At 49.9% G+C, this 14547-nt stretch overlaps 1 protein-coding gene across 1 annotated transcript; it reads left to right on the top strand.

Moving 5' to 3' along the window:
* Positions 1–10915: 10915 nt before the first annotated feature.
* Fam43b (family with sequence similarity 43 member B) lies at positions 10916–13363 on the top strand. The gene has a single exon (XM_004850461.3). The coding sequence runs from the start codon at positions 11408–11410 to the stop codon at positions 12398–12400; it is 993 nt and encodes a 330-aa protein (XP_004850518.1). The 5' UTR covers positions 10916–11407; the 3' UTR covers positions 12401–13363.
* Positions 13364–14547: the final 1184 nt, after the last annotated feature.

Here is a 14547-nt window from a genome sequence, read left to right as displayed (position 1 = left end):
TGACAATCCTCCTGCCTCAGCCTCCAGAGTGTTGGGTACGAGCATGCACCACCACGCCTGGCTAGAATTCTGATCTCCGGAGTTGTAAGAAAATGCATTGTTTTGTTTTAAGACACGGTTGGTATTTGTTACAGGACAGCAGGAAACTCTCACAGACAGGGAAGTTGGTGGAGCTATAGCTGGACGGGGAGCAGAGAGGGCTGGCAGGGAGTGGGGAGGTCGCCAGTTTAAATAAAGGGGCTGGAAAGAAAGCTGTGGCATTTGGGCAAAGACATGAAAAAGAAAGTGAGGGAGACCTGTGAGCATCTGAAGAACATTCCTAGTGAGGGAAGACCCTTAGGAAGGGGGGCCCTTGGCCTCCGAGTGTTTGCACTGGGCAGCCAGTGTGACGTGATCGCATGGAGAGATGGAGTAAAAAGAGGTGAGATCAGATGGTCTTGTGTTGAGAATAGACCTGGAGTGGGGTGGGGACAGACTATTCCATGAATCCAGATGAGAGATGACAGTGGCCTGGACCAAGGTAGGAGCAAGGGTCAGGACCTGGAAACACTGAGAGGCAGAGCTGATGAGAACTGGCTCAGACTAACTGAGTGTGAAGGAGAGGAGTCAAGGTCTGCCAATGCCGAGTAACAGGAAGCCTGGCGTTGCTCTAACTGTATTTTAATGCTGAGTTCACTTGACCCCCATGGGCAAGTGGGAAAGGGTCTGAAGTTGAAGGAGAGATCCATGCAGCACATAACTAGAAGGTCATTAGGTTCTAAGATGGTGTTTCCAGCTAAGAGCCTGGATATGCCCAGCAAAAGAGTGAATGTGACACCTTACATGGTGAAAGGGATTTGCCTGAGGTCAAAGAGATAAGAAACCGGCCCCTGAGATGGAGCAGCCGCTGGGAGCCAAGGAAACAAAAAAGGAGGTCAAGAAAGCGTGCTGGGAGCGGGGTCAGCAGAATCAAACACGGCTGAGTACAGGAGTGTGAGTGAGGACCGAGAATCCACCCTCAGATGGCTGCTGGTGACCTGGACCAACTTTCAAGTGGAACCCAAGAGATGAGCAGAGCCAAGACAGTGAGAGAGAAGGAGCTGGACCCAAGGAATAGAAAGCATTTTTTCAAGCTTTGCTATAAAGAAAAGTAGATGCATCTCCTGCAAAGGAGATGTAGGAATGAGATGGTTTATTTTGTTCTGTTTTGTGTGATGGAAGAAATTATAGCATGTTTGATGTGGACAGAAAATGATCCAGGAGAGAGGAGAGAGGAAACTGATAACTCAGAAGGCAGCACTGAGGGTCCCTGAAGGCAGTGAGCAGGAAAGGGCTCCAGGTGCCAGGGGAGGGCTGTGCCAGGCAGGCGCCTGGCAGACTAGAGAGCAAGTGGGCGCTGCCAGCCTGGGGAAGCTCTCTTCCAACTGCTCTACTTCTCTCAGGGAAGTAGGAAGCAAGAGCGGCAGCTGAGAATGAGAACAGGGACGGAAGTGCGGGGGTTTGGAGAGGAGGAGGAGGTGTACCGTCAGCATCTGGGTGAAGGAGCGTGAATGCACTAGGGCAGTAGTAGACCCATCTGGCAGTCTCCATGGCTCACCCGAGATGAGCTGTCAGGAGCTGACTGAGCTGTGGTTTCTGTTTTTCTCCACCATGCACAGCTGGTCCAGGCATGGAGTAGGTGACAAGTGGGTTCATGGAGATGAGACTTTGCTCAGGCTAGTAAAATAAACAGAGAGGCACAAAGCATTTGAGGGATTTGTGGGAAGCAGAATGATGGCCCCTCCTGCTACCACCATGGGACCCACTTTGCACTTCTGCCCTCCAGAACTGAATGTTTTAAACTACTGAGTTTTTGGTGATGTTACAGCAGCAACAAGGCACTGATACAGGGGTATAGAGGAAGCAGTGATATTTAAGCTGAGTAAGGAGGGAAATAAGGGAATGAGGAGAGAATGAGGAGATGAAAGGTAGAAAGGGCAATGAACTGAAGGCTCAGGTAGGGGGACCAAAGACTTGTTGGAGATGGGGTATTAGAAGCTAAATGCTCATACTGTGGGATGCTTGAAATTGACATTACCAATAGCAAAGTCAATGGTATGACCATGGGAATGAGTGTGGATGTGAGGAAGAGAAGAGGAACTGTAACCATGAAAGGTCTTGTTCTGCTGCTGCCCAGTGAAGCCAACAACCCAAGAGTCAGTGTGATGGGAAAGAAAGCTTTATTGACAAAAAGCCAGCAGGTGAAAGATGGAGGGCTTCACCCAAAATCTACCTTTCCAGAGGTTACAGGTGCAAGACTTATACGAGCCTTCCCAGGAGTCTACACATAGCTCGTGGGCTCCAGGATGGTCACTAACTCTTGCAGTAATCACTCTTGATGTGGTTTCAATGCTGTCCCTAGGTCACCAGATGTTCCATACATTCCTATTCCTGTAAATCTAAAGACAGATTGCTGATTACAAGGTCATGTGATGGGTGTTGTTCGTTGAGGTTTTCCCTTATTCTTCTTTTCAAGCAAGGCTGGCTTTTTTGGTTAATCATTTGGGGAGCAAAGCAAAACAAAACAATAAAAACAATTGCTAGTGCTACAAGGGAATAAACCCATGCCTGGGCTTCAGAACTAAATGCCAGGCTGTTGCAGGATCACTTTTGTGGGTAATAAAATGATCAAGAATTGGGTAGTAATGATGCTGCAGAGGAGGGTGAGCCAGGAACTAAAATATTTAGAGGAGAGGAAGAAGACTCTTAGGGCTTGTGAGTGACTGCAGCTGATAGAAGCAGTGGGTGGCATGGTCCAATGACATGGGTGTTTGGTGGAGAAAAAAGGGACATAGTGGCAAGAATGGGGACCAGTGACATTGGTCCCCTTCAGAGCCAATGGTTTGAGGATGTGGGTCAGGAGCCAGCCTTCCAGGAGAGGGCTGCAGGGAGCATGGGAGTGCCATCATTTCATGACTACTGATCTATCATTCTTAGCCAGCTTCCGAATGCCTCCCAGTGGTAGCTCTTGCTCTTCCCCTGTTGTAGAATCCTCCCATATCAGATTAGGACTGGCCCTGGGTGACCCAGAATTGGCAAAACATAGTTGATTTCTGAGATTAATCCTAAAAAGTTTCGCAGCTTCCTCTTGGCTCATTCACTCGGGAAAATCAGCCTCCATGGCCTGAGGACATTCAAGCAGTCCCATAACAACAAAGACCTCAGAAAACAGCCAGCTCCAATTCACCAAGCATGTGGATGAGCCATCAGGATGGACCTCAGCCCCAAGCCACCCTTCCGGTGACCACAGCCCCAGATCACACCTTAAATGCCACCTCACAAGAGACCCCAAGCCAGAACTGCCCATCTGGGCTGCTCCTGAGTTCCTGAACCCCAGAAACCAAAAGAAATGATTACATGAATATTGTCTCAAGCCACCAAGTTTGGGCATCATTTATTACAGATAGATAATTAACACACTGGCTCTTTTTTTTAATACCTTCTCCTCCAGCAACACCTCTAAGTTTCAAATGAAATGACTTCCTCAAGTGATGCCCTTGATTAAATTAGGAGGCCCCCTCACAGCACTCTGTTCTTCTCACCAAGTAATTAAATGACAGTCTGCATGACGATTTGTTTAATGCACTTTTCCCCCAACACAGATCCCTCTCCCATACAAGTCTACAAGCTCCACCAGGACAGGGACTGCGCTTGCCTTGCTCTCCTCTTTATCTTCGCACCTTGCACAATGCCTGGCACACAGCAAGTGTCCAGAAATCATTTGCTGCATGACTGACTGAGTGAATGAACAGTGGACAGATGTGATAGATCAGGGGCTCAAGGGCAGGGATTCATGCCATCCATTTCAGTACAAGACAGAGGGAACTCAAAATTCCTCCCTTGGTCTGTCTGGGATCTCATCTGCTTTTGCTTATGGTCTAGTAGGCTGCAGGTGTCTCTTCTTTGCATTTTTGAGCTCCCACAGTACTCAAAGCCTGGTCTTTGTCTACACTGTTTTGTTGTTTGTTCTACGAACATGATTTTGCTTTGAACAGGACTGTAATTTGATGGATGTACCAACAGCTCATCTCTTGAGTAAATGTGCTCTGAGGGAACATTTCCATCCTTAAATTCTGCTAATCTACATTCACACCACTTAGCCCCTGGACATCTGATTATAGACGTGCTGTTCTGATTAGCAATTTTTGTCACATTTCCCATGTACCTTATATTCTTAGTTATGAATATCCATACAGGGTGGGGATTTAGCTCAGTGGTTCTGCCGCCTGCCTCTCAAGTACAAGGTTACGAGTTCGATCCCCAGTACCCCCCCCAAAAAAAAATCCATACATAATTTTGCTAAAGGTTAAGAAGATGCCACAGGCAGTGTTTAGGTATTGCTCTGCCACTTGTGAGCTGTGTGACCATAGGCAAATTATTTAACCTCTCTGATCCTCAGTCCCCTCAACTGCAATATGGAACAATAATGGTTCCAACCTTGAAAAAGTAATTGTGAGGTCCAGTTATACAGCCTAGCACATTGTAAGCTTCAAGAATAAATATTAGTTTGTTTTTATTAGAAAAGGATATAGCTCCAAACAACAACTATATCTCCAAACAGATCTCCTGCAGAACTTAGGATGTTCCTGGAGCATTGTGGAGCAGATTGTTCAAAAAATATGCACACACAAATGTGTATCAATCCAGCCCCAAAAGTCATGTGCATGTACACACACACACACACACACCCACACACACACACCCCTACCACTGCAATATATTCCCATGGTCAATTATGGTTCATTTCTATTTCACCTACATAATTGCTTGCAACCACCTAGATATAAAGAAAATTGTACTTTAAGAGCATTGAGAAGCCTGCCAAAATCTCTCTAAATGAAAAAATTCCCAGCCTTCACGAGAGGCACTGTACCATTTGCCATCTACCTTTTTCAGACAAGAAAGGCAAACAGCTCAAGGTCACAAAATGAGTCACTATTGGAAGAGAGGCTTTAAAAAAAAAGTGTATATGCTGTCCTTTAAGAATCATGGAGAGCCCTGCCATCAGTGAGGGATCTGCTCTAAACTGTTTTTCTTGGAGTGGAGGCGCTGAAGACTGAGTCACGTGGCAGGAGCACATCTCATCACTCAGCACACATCTTTTGAGAACCTACTATATAGTCATTGTCCAGGGCACTAGAGTGAGCAGTGTGTAAGACAGAAGGAGTCCCCCACCCAAAGAGTGCTGAGTGTGTCAGGAGGGGTAGGGGAGCTAGGGATTAAATAAATGATTAATAAATAATGAGTTGATTCCAATTCTGATAGATGCTGGGAAGGGGACTTTGTGGAACAGGACTATGGGAAGTCAGGAGGAGTTGGAACTACTTCCCAAGGCAGCGGCATTTCAGCACCAACTTGAAAGATGCATATAAACTAGCAGAGGACCCAGTGGGAAGACAAGAGGATGCGACAAAACAGAACAGCATGTATCAAGGACTTGAGACAAGACGGTACTCAGTGGTTCCAGAGACTAGGGGGAGGCTAGCATAGTGTGGCTGGGATGCTCAAATGGGCTCACAGGGAAAAGAGGAGGGGAGGAAAATTAGGGTTTTGCAGGCCCGTGCAAAAGCTAACCAAGTACTTATCTCAAAGTTTAGCAATTTAAGGCAACAGCAAACATTTCTTATTTCGGTTTCTGTGGGTCAGGAATGTGGAAGCAGCACAGTTACAAGGTTCAGGCTCAGTCTCTCATGAGATCAAAGGCTATTTATAAGCTGAGGCCACTGTCATCTGATGGCAGGACAGCCTGATCACCAAGATGGCGAATAGGTGCTGGCTGTTGGCAGGAGGCTTGGTTCCCCGCTGTGTACTTCTCCACTGGGCTGCTTGAGCATCCTCATGACATGGTAGCTGGTTTCCACCTCAGTGAGTGATCTAAGAGAGAACAAAGCAAAAGCCACAATGTCCTTCATGCCCTAGCCTCAGAATCACAGTGTCATTTCCACAATATCTTCTCCATTACTATTAGTCCTATTCCATGTGGGAAGGGAGTCTACATAGCATAACTACCAAGAAGGCACGTATTCGGGGTGAGGGGCGTCTTGGAAACTGGCCACAATGAGACTGTCTGATATATCTCTGTGCCCCCTTCCAGGGCCTAGTTTTGAACTCAGCTCACTCAACTAAATAATTTCTAACAGGGCAGAATATTCACACCAGAAGTGTTTGGCAGTTAGTCTAACTTTTCCATTTGGTGGAAAAAAAGATCACTGAATGAATGCATGAAAAAATATGAATTAATCAGGCAGTTAACATACATTGAGGTACTTTTACATTCCCAGGAACACATGATAATGAGACCAAGTAAGTATGACACATGAATTTTTTTCTTTTCTTTCTTTTTGTTCTTGAGATCGGGGTCTCATTGTATTTCCCAGTCTGGCCTCTAACCCCTGCACTTAAGCAATCCTCCTACCTCAGTCTCCAGAGTAGTTGGACCACCAGCCTGCACTTCTGTGCTCGGCAGATACATGAATCCTGAGCACAATTAGGAACCATCAGAAAGCCACTAAGGAGCACGTGGTCATTAAGACACGGCAAATTGAGAAACATTTCCCTTTCTTCCCTCAAGCCTTGCTAAAGCAACAGTAAAGGAACAAGTGGTAGACACTGACAAGGACAAAAAGATAGCCGTGGCTGAGAGGAGCTCGTAATGTTTGGGAGGAAGAAGGACAAGAGGGCAACAAGCTCTGCACAGCGGAGAAGACTGAAAGCCAATGAAAATCAACCCCCCTGCTGCTGAGGAGCCCTGGGAACCCAGGAATTGCAAACACCAAACATCTCAGGGTGGTGGTAAGAGGATGGGCTGAAACTCTGCATCAAAGCCGCAGATATGCTCCCCTAGCCCAAGCAGTGTGGAGACTCAGAATTAGGGGAGCTTAAGACTGAACACAGGGCTGCTGGAACAGGGAGACCTCCTGGCCCCAGCTCTACTCGCCTTCCAGGGTGGAGCTCGCACACCTCCCCAGCCAGGATAAGACTACAGCAGTACCCCCTGAGGACAGGGACCAGCCCAGAAGAAAAGACATGGGGATATCCACACTCAGGGCTTCCTCGCAATGGCTGAGTGTGTCATCAGATAATCGCCATCCACCCCCTCTGTCCATCTTCTGCACATAGAGCGTTTCCAATCAGCTTCCCTGCCTCTCAGGTAGGGCTGGACAACAATGGTTACAGACATCAGAGGAAAAGGTACACATTTGTTTACTTAATTTAACAAACAAACAAAAAGCAAAACAAAAACCCACGAGAAAGGAATCAGGAGTCAGATCAATGCAGAAAACTGAAGACCTTAAAAAAATAAATAAATAGAAAATTTGGGGGATTCCACCAACACCCCCAATTTCAGACCTAATAAATTCACAAAGTTGAAAAATCAAAATGCAACAATTACTTGTGTTTCTGTACATTAACAATGAACAAGGCCTGGGGATTTATCTCAGTGGCACCGCACCTGCCTCACAAGCATAAGGTTCTGATTTTGATCCCCCTCGTGCCAAAAAAAAAAAAAAAAAAGGGCCAGGGATTTAGCTCAGTGGTTCCGGCACCTGCCTCGAAAGTGCAAGGTCCCAAGTTTGATCCCCGGTACAAAAAAAAAAAAAACCACCCACACAAAAAATGAACAGTATGAAATTAATGGAAATTAAGAAAAAAATCCTATACATAGCAACAAAAGGAATAAAATATTTAAGAATAAATTTTGCCAAGGAGACAAAAGACCTGTACACAAAACATTGTTGGAAAGAATGAAAGATGACACAAATAAATGGAGTGACATCCAGTGTTTACAGACTGTACAACTTAATTCTGTCAAGAGGTCCATGTTACCCAAAGCAATCTGCACCTTTAATACAATCTGTACCAAAATCCAGGGCATTTTCTACACAAACAGAAAACTCCATCTGAAAATTTGTATGGAATTTCAAGAACTCCCAGTCAGAGAAGAACAAAATTAGAGGTCTCACATTTCTTGATTTCAAGACCTATTACAAAGTTACAGAACCAAAACAGTGGAGTATTGACATAAAGACAGACATTTAGGCCAATGGAATGAAGAGCACAGAAATAAATGCTTGCATATATGCTCAAATTAACTAGGATGTTAAGAATATTCAATGGGGGCCAGGGATTTAGCTCAGTGGTGCTGCGCCTGGCTGGCAAGCACAAGGTCCTAAATTCGATCCCAGGTACGGGGGGGGGGGGGCACATTCATTCAATGGGGAAAGGACAGCTTTCTCAACAAATGGTATTGGAAAAGCTGTAACAATCATGTGCAGAAGAGTTAAATTGGACATTATCTAATAGTATATATAAAAATTAACTCAAATAGATTAAAGACCTAAAGGTAGGACCTCAAAGTATAAAACTTTTAGACCAAACATAGAAGTAAAGCTTCATAACAGTGAATTTTTTCAATGGTTTCTTGAACATGACACTAGAAACACAGACAGATAAAGAAAAAAATAGATAAACTGGATTATATCAAAACCAAAAACTTCTGTTATGTAAAGGACGCAAACAACAGAATGAAGACAACCTATGGAATGTATGAAAATACTACAAATCAGATATCTGATAAGATGCAGAATACTATGGATCAACAACTAAAATTACCCAGTTGTAACTAAACTAGGAGGGAGGAGGAGGTAGATAAAAGAGTAATAATCCTTACCTTCTGAGTAAGGGAGGCGGCAGCAGGCATAGTGGCTCACCCCTATAATCCCAGCACCCAGGAGGCTGAGGCAGGAGGATCACCCTGTCTCAAAAAATAAATAAATAGGGAGGCAATAGACAATGATTTTAAAACTGGGAAATCTGAATTAGCGATGTCATTCAAAAATATGGAAGCACTGGGCATGGTGGCACACACCTGTAATCCCAGCACTCTGGGAAGCAGAAGGATGGCTGTGAGTTCAAGGCCAGCCTGGGCTACACAGAGAGGTCAGGGCCAGCCTGAACTACAAAGCGAGACTCAGTCTCAAAAAAAAAAAAATTGTTGCTTACCTGAAATTCAAATTTCATTTTGTCTTTATATGTTAACTCTAGCAACACTAAGGAGGCACACTTTCCTTCTGCAAGAATTAGAGTTTTTCTTCATCTTGCAAATTGAGGCTTTGCCTCTGGCCTCTCCCACTACTCTGACCATTAGGGGTTAGGAAGGTCAAACAAGGTCAGGAAAGTGGTTACAGGAAATTCAAGGCAGAGCCCAGCAGAATTTTTCCATGAGCAGACTTGCAGGTCAAAACCACATGAAGTCCTTTCAGTGAAGGGATTTTGTTTGGGTTAATATCTCCATTGGCCAGAGAGGCAAATCCGGCAGGCACTACGAACAGCACTCCAATGACCCCTGGCCTGACTGAACCTACCCTCTCCCTGGAAATGAGGCCACATCTCCAGTGGGAGCAGTAGGAGATTTTTGTGTCCTTGTATGAATTTGTACCACAAGCACGTATTATTTTTATAATCAGCAAAAAGCAATAAAGACATTACCACATTGAAAATAAAACTCAAAAAAAAAAAAAAAGAAAAGAAAACTCATGGGTAGTGGACGAGATAATCTGCAGAGTACCCTCCAAAGCGAGATTCTGCAATTCTAGGTAATTTCCTGTTCTTTATTTGCATATTATTTTAGGAGCATTCAGTAAACCTTGTGGTTTGTTATTTTACTTTTATTCCCCCCAGGAACTCTGAACCCAGGCACTTGGCGGCCCTGCATGCTGGCCCAAATGAGCACACCATCTGGTCACTGCCCCCTACTCAGATTTCACAGGGTTTGGGTTGGCTCTGAACTTGGCCCCCAACCAGACCTGGGCTCACTCCTGACCTGGAGGACACCCTCAGGGACCTGTCCAGAGACCCAGTGAGGAGCTTGAGCTCCACCTCTGTGAGGGCTCAAGGTGATGGGGATCCGGGGCCCACATCAGAGCAGTCCTGGGATTTTAGGAAGTGGTGATACAACAAATTCTGTAAGGGAAAAATGTGTGCCCACACGCAGAGATAACTGTCTTTCAGTACCCTAGAGCCCCTCCCAAGAGCCAGTCACTTCCCCTCTGAGTCTGAGAGGAAGAAGACAGAGGCCCCAACCATAGGCAGCAGATGGGGGACTCACAGACCAGTGAGGGCAGCCTGGATGATCACCCAGGCCCTCATGGGGCCCTAGATCCAGATCTACCTTCTACTAGCTTTATGGCCTTGAACTAATCATTTAACTGAGCCTGGGCTGTCCTAAGGATTAAGTGAGATAATGACCTAAACACCTGGGAACACGTAAGGAGTTTACAGATACTTTATTTAATCTTCAGAGAGCCCAGAGGCTTCGCTTGAGCCAGAGGGCGCGTTTCATCTGCAATTCCCACAGACCCAGCACTGTTCTGGAAGCCCCCTCCTCAAAGAGTACCCTCTCTGCTTCTCTCCAGGTGAGCAGCCACTGGAGTAGGGGCTGGTCTCCCAGGTCAGGCGCAGGGCCTAGCCCACGACCTTGGAGGAAGCTGGGAGAAAGCTTCACCAAGCGACAGTACTTTTCCACTGCACTGCTTGGACACCTCAGCTGGCTTTGTGCTGTGCAGACAGGAGGCAAAGTGCGCCAGGCTGGCCCTACCAGGAACCCACTTCAAATCCTACTCTCAGAAACGGGAGTAGGTACCTGCCGTGGGTGAGGGGCGGCAGGAATCCTAGAAAAGGGAGGGCGGTGGTCCTTGAATGAGCCAAGGGGAAATCGAAGCCCACTCACTAGTGAGAAATTTGCACTGGCAAAGACCTCCGGAACATTTCAGGCGATTCCTAACCTCCCCTCTACCCCCACCCCTCCAATAATAACGATTAAACCGCTTCCACCGCGCCTGTGCTGGGTCTCAGGGCAGCGCGAGCCTGCGCGGGGTGGGAAGAGGGGGAGCGAGGGGAGGGGACAAGAGAACTAGCGGTCCCGCCCGGTGATGTAGGCAGCCCGGGGAGGTGGAGCCGCGACGCCTGGAGTCCCCACAGCAGCCGCGCTCTTGGTCTACCCTACCGAGCAGCCGCCAGCCCCGGCTCCGGCGACCTCCCTGCCGCCGCAATTTGGGCGGCGGGGACCGCGAGAATCCCCCCATTCTGGCGGGGTAGGGGGGCTGCCATCCCCAGCCCTGCCCTTCCCGGCATCCCAGACGGCTGGAACCACTCCCGGAGAAAGCTATTCCTGGCAGCCCGGGCATCTCCGCGGCCAGCCCAGCTGGGCACCCGGCATCTGCGAGGCTAGCCCCGCCTGGCACTGGGTATCTCGGGCACCGACCGTCGCCGGCACCGCCCAGCTTCTCGCGACTCCGGGATAGAGGGCTTCTGCGCGGCTTCCCCTCCCCCGGACGCCCGACAGGACGCCCGCCAGCCCCCGGAGCCCCCGGCCCCTTCGGCCGCCGCGATGCTGCCCTGGAGACGGAACAAATTCGTGTTGGTGGAGGATGAGGCCAAGTGCAAGGCGAAAAGCCTGAGCCCGGGGATCGCCTACACGTCGCTGCTCTCCAGTTTCCTGCGCTCCTGCCCGGACCTGCTGCCCGACTGGCCGCTGGAGCGCCTGAGCCGAGTGTTCCGCAGCCGGCGCCAGAAAGTGGAGCTGAACAAGGAGGACCCGACCTACACCGTTTGGTACCTGGGCAATGCCGTCACCCTGCACGCCAAAGGCGACGGCTGCACCGACGACGCGGTGGGCAAGATCTGGGCGCGCTGTGGACCGGGCGGGGGCACCAAGATGAAGCTGACCCTAGGGCCGCACGGTATCCGCATGCAGCCGTGCGAGCGCAGCGCCGCGGGGGGTTCGGGGGGCCGCAGGCCGGCGCACGCCTACCTGCTGCCGCGCATCACCTACTGCGCTGCGGACGGGCGCCACCCGCGCGTCTTCGCCTGGGTCTACCGCCACCAGGCGCGCCACAAGGCCGTGGTGCTGCGCTGCCACGCTGTGCTGCTGGCGCGGGCGCACAAGGCGCGCGCCCTGGCCCGCCTGCTCCGCCAGACCGCGCTGGCGGCCTTCAGCGACTTCAAGCGGCTGCAGCGCCAGAACGACGCGCGCCACGTGCGTCAACAGCACCTCCGCGCCGGGGGTGCCGGCGCCTCGGTGCCCCGCGCCCCGCTTCGCCGGCTGCTCAACGCAAAGTGCGCCTACCGGCCGCCGCAGACAGAACGCGGCCGCGGGGCGCCGCGCCTCAGCAGCATCCAGGAGGAGGACGAAGAGGAGGAGGAGGAGGACGCGGAGGAGCTCGAGGGAGGAGCCCCCCAGCGCGAGCGGCCAGAGGTGCTGAGCCTGGCGCGGGAGCTGAGGACGTGCAGCCTGCTGGGCGCCCCGGCGCCGCCGCCACCCCCAGCGCAGTCCCGCCGCTGGAAGGGCGGACCCCGGGAGCGCGCCGGCCAGGCGCGCTGAACTCACAGCCTCAGATACGGCTGCCGCTGCGGCACCCCTGGTCCCCGACCCTACCTCCCTCGTGATCTCAGTTGTGATCGCCTCACCCCTCGTCCTGGCTCAGGGTGACACCTGACATGCCCTTGATTACTGGGGGGGGGGGGGGTCCCCCCCTCTCTCCTTGCCCGGAGTTTTCCGGGCCCTCCATTGTGGAAGTGTCCCCGTGCTTTGCACCAAGTCTCTTTGTCCACCCACTTCCCCAAAACATCCTCTCTGGAGAATCGGGGAGAAGTTTCTAGAAATCCAGGAGGGTGAGTTTGAACCCTGGCCCCGGGTGTTGGCAATAGCCCTGCCCTTGGTTCTCTCTAGTCTTATTATAAGAACCACTTGGAGAGGCTCTTTTGTAGGGGAAGAATCCAGTGGCTGAGGAGAATTGAGGCCAGGTCCCTGATGGACACTGAGACTGGGGTCATGTAAACGGAGGAATTCTGGACTGCTTGGCCTCTGTACCCGTCGGAGGACTCCTGGGATTTCACCTCTCTGTCTCTGGAGAAGACTAGGATGATCCTACTGATGTTCAAAGGATGGGTTAGGCCAGTAACAGCTCTGACAGCTCTGCACCAACCTGGGCCTTGCACTCCCACAGGATTCCTCACCCACCCCACTCTGCAGACTGATAAGTGTGGACCACTCTAGGTGCCCCACAACCCAAGATGGACCTCCAGAGGAGGTAAGGGAACCTTCGGCAGATGTGTGGAGACAGATTCCCCAAGCAGAGATGCCAAGTCAAGGTTCACGGGGCGAATGTGTCTTGACCCCAGCTGGATTCACATGGCAGGATGAGGGAGGAGGGTGTGTTGCCAGAACAGAGAGAGTGGGCCCCTCCCTAGGAGTCTCCACAAGGCCACCAAAAGTCCAAAGATCTATGTGTCACCAACTGATCATTGTAAATAAAGTGGATGTGCTTTTTCAGCCCTGTCACCACTCCTGTGTTGTGTTTGATGCCAGGCCTGCTGGGTAGGGGCTAAGATTATCATCAGACCCCAGAAGGGCAGAAGTAACCCCTTTCAGCAGCTGGAGTCAACTCCCAGCGTTGAGGTGGCTGCTGGGAAGCTGTTCCTGTAATATCAGGGGAGGAGACAGTAACATATGCCTTGCCTGAAAACCACATGTTCCAAGCCCCTGAGGAGCATCTTCAGTCTGTCTCAGCCTCCCACAATGTCTGCACAACGGGCACTCAGACGCAAGTGTATCTGGGACATTTGGCAGGGAAGGAGTGCTGGCTGAGCTATGGGCTCATGAGCCATGAGAGGTTTCGTGTTTATGTCAGGATGTGGTATAGATTTTGTGTGTCCCCCTCCGAGTGAGAGGGAGGCAGGCTGTATGGGAGAAGGAAGAACAACTCAATTTTCTTACAAAGGACTGGAGAAATCTGTCCAGACCCTATGACAAGAGTGAGTCTTGAGCTCAGATACCTTCTTTATTCTTGTATTGAGTCGGGTTACCTAGAGCCCACATGAGTGGCTGCTGCCATTGCCAGTGATCAGAATGATTGTTTTCTAGAACTGAAACTTGTGCAGGGTCAGGAGGATTTGAGGGGAAGAGCTGGGGCTGATTGCACACATCAGGGGTGACAAGGCCCCACCTGGCAAGGATGACCCACATGTCCATTGCTTCGCTCTCAGTCCTTGGCAAGGCTTTTTTGTTGGTGTTCTTCCCATTTGCAAGAGGAGGAAAGGAAGTGAGCTGTCCGACCTAAGGGAGGATGATGGGCTGCAAAGAGCCTCTGACATTGGCTGAGACAAGCTCACCCAGAAACAAGCTCACCTGCACACCCTCCTTACCAGATGTATGCAGCAGGTATTTTACAGGCACTTGCCTTACACCTGCCTTGCAACTGGCACTGCGCTAGGTGCTGTGGGTCCTGGAGGCCCACTCCTGTGGCTCTTACTTCTTCAAATGAGATGCACACTGTTAATGCAATGGTCACTGGGTAACAATTCACAAGCCTGCTTTCAGCCTCTGCCCTTCTCTTTTTTCCTTTGGCAGCCTGCCAACACACACGCATGTACCACACAGCTTCCCTCTTTCCTTCACTCAAGCTTTGCTCCCTAGGCCTAGGATTAAAAGGCCTGTAAGTTGTTTTACTGGCCACATCTCCATTTTCA

This window comes from Heterocephalus glaber, unplaced genomic scaffold, assembly GCF_053883595.1.
Source record: "Heterocephalus glaber isolate CG9 unplaced genomic scaffold, H.glaber_assembly_v1.0 deba00001452, whole genome shotgun sequence".
NCBI lineage: Eukaryota > Metazoa > Chordata > Mammalia > Rodentia > Bathyergidae > Heterocephalus > Heterocephalus glaber.
This window is presented reverse-complemented; position numbering and strand designations above follow the sequence as displayed.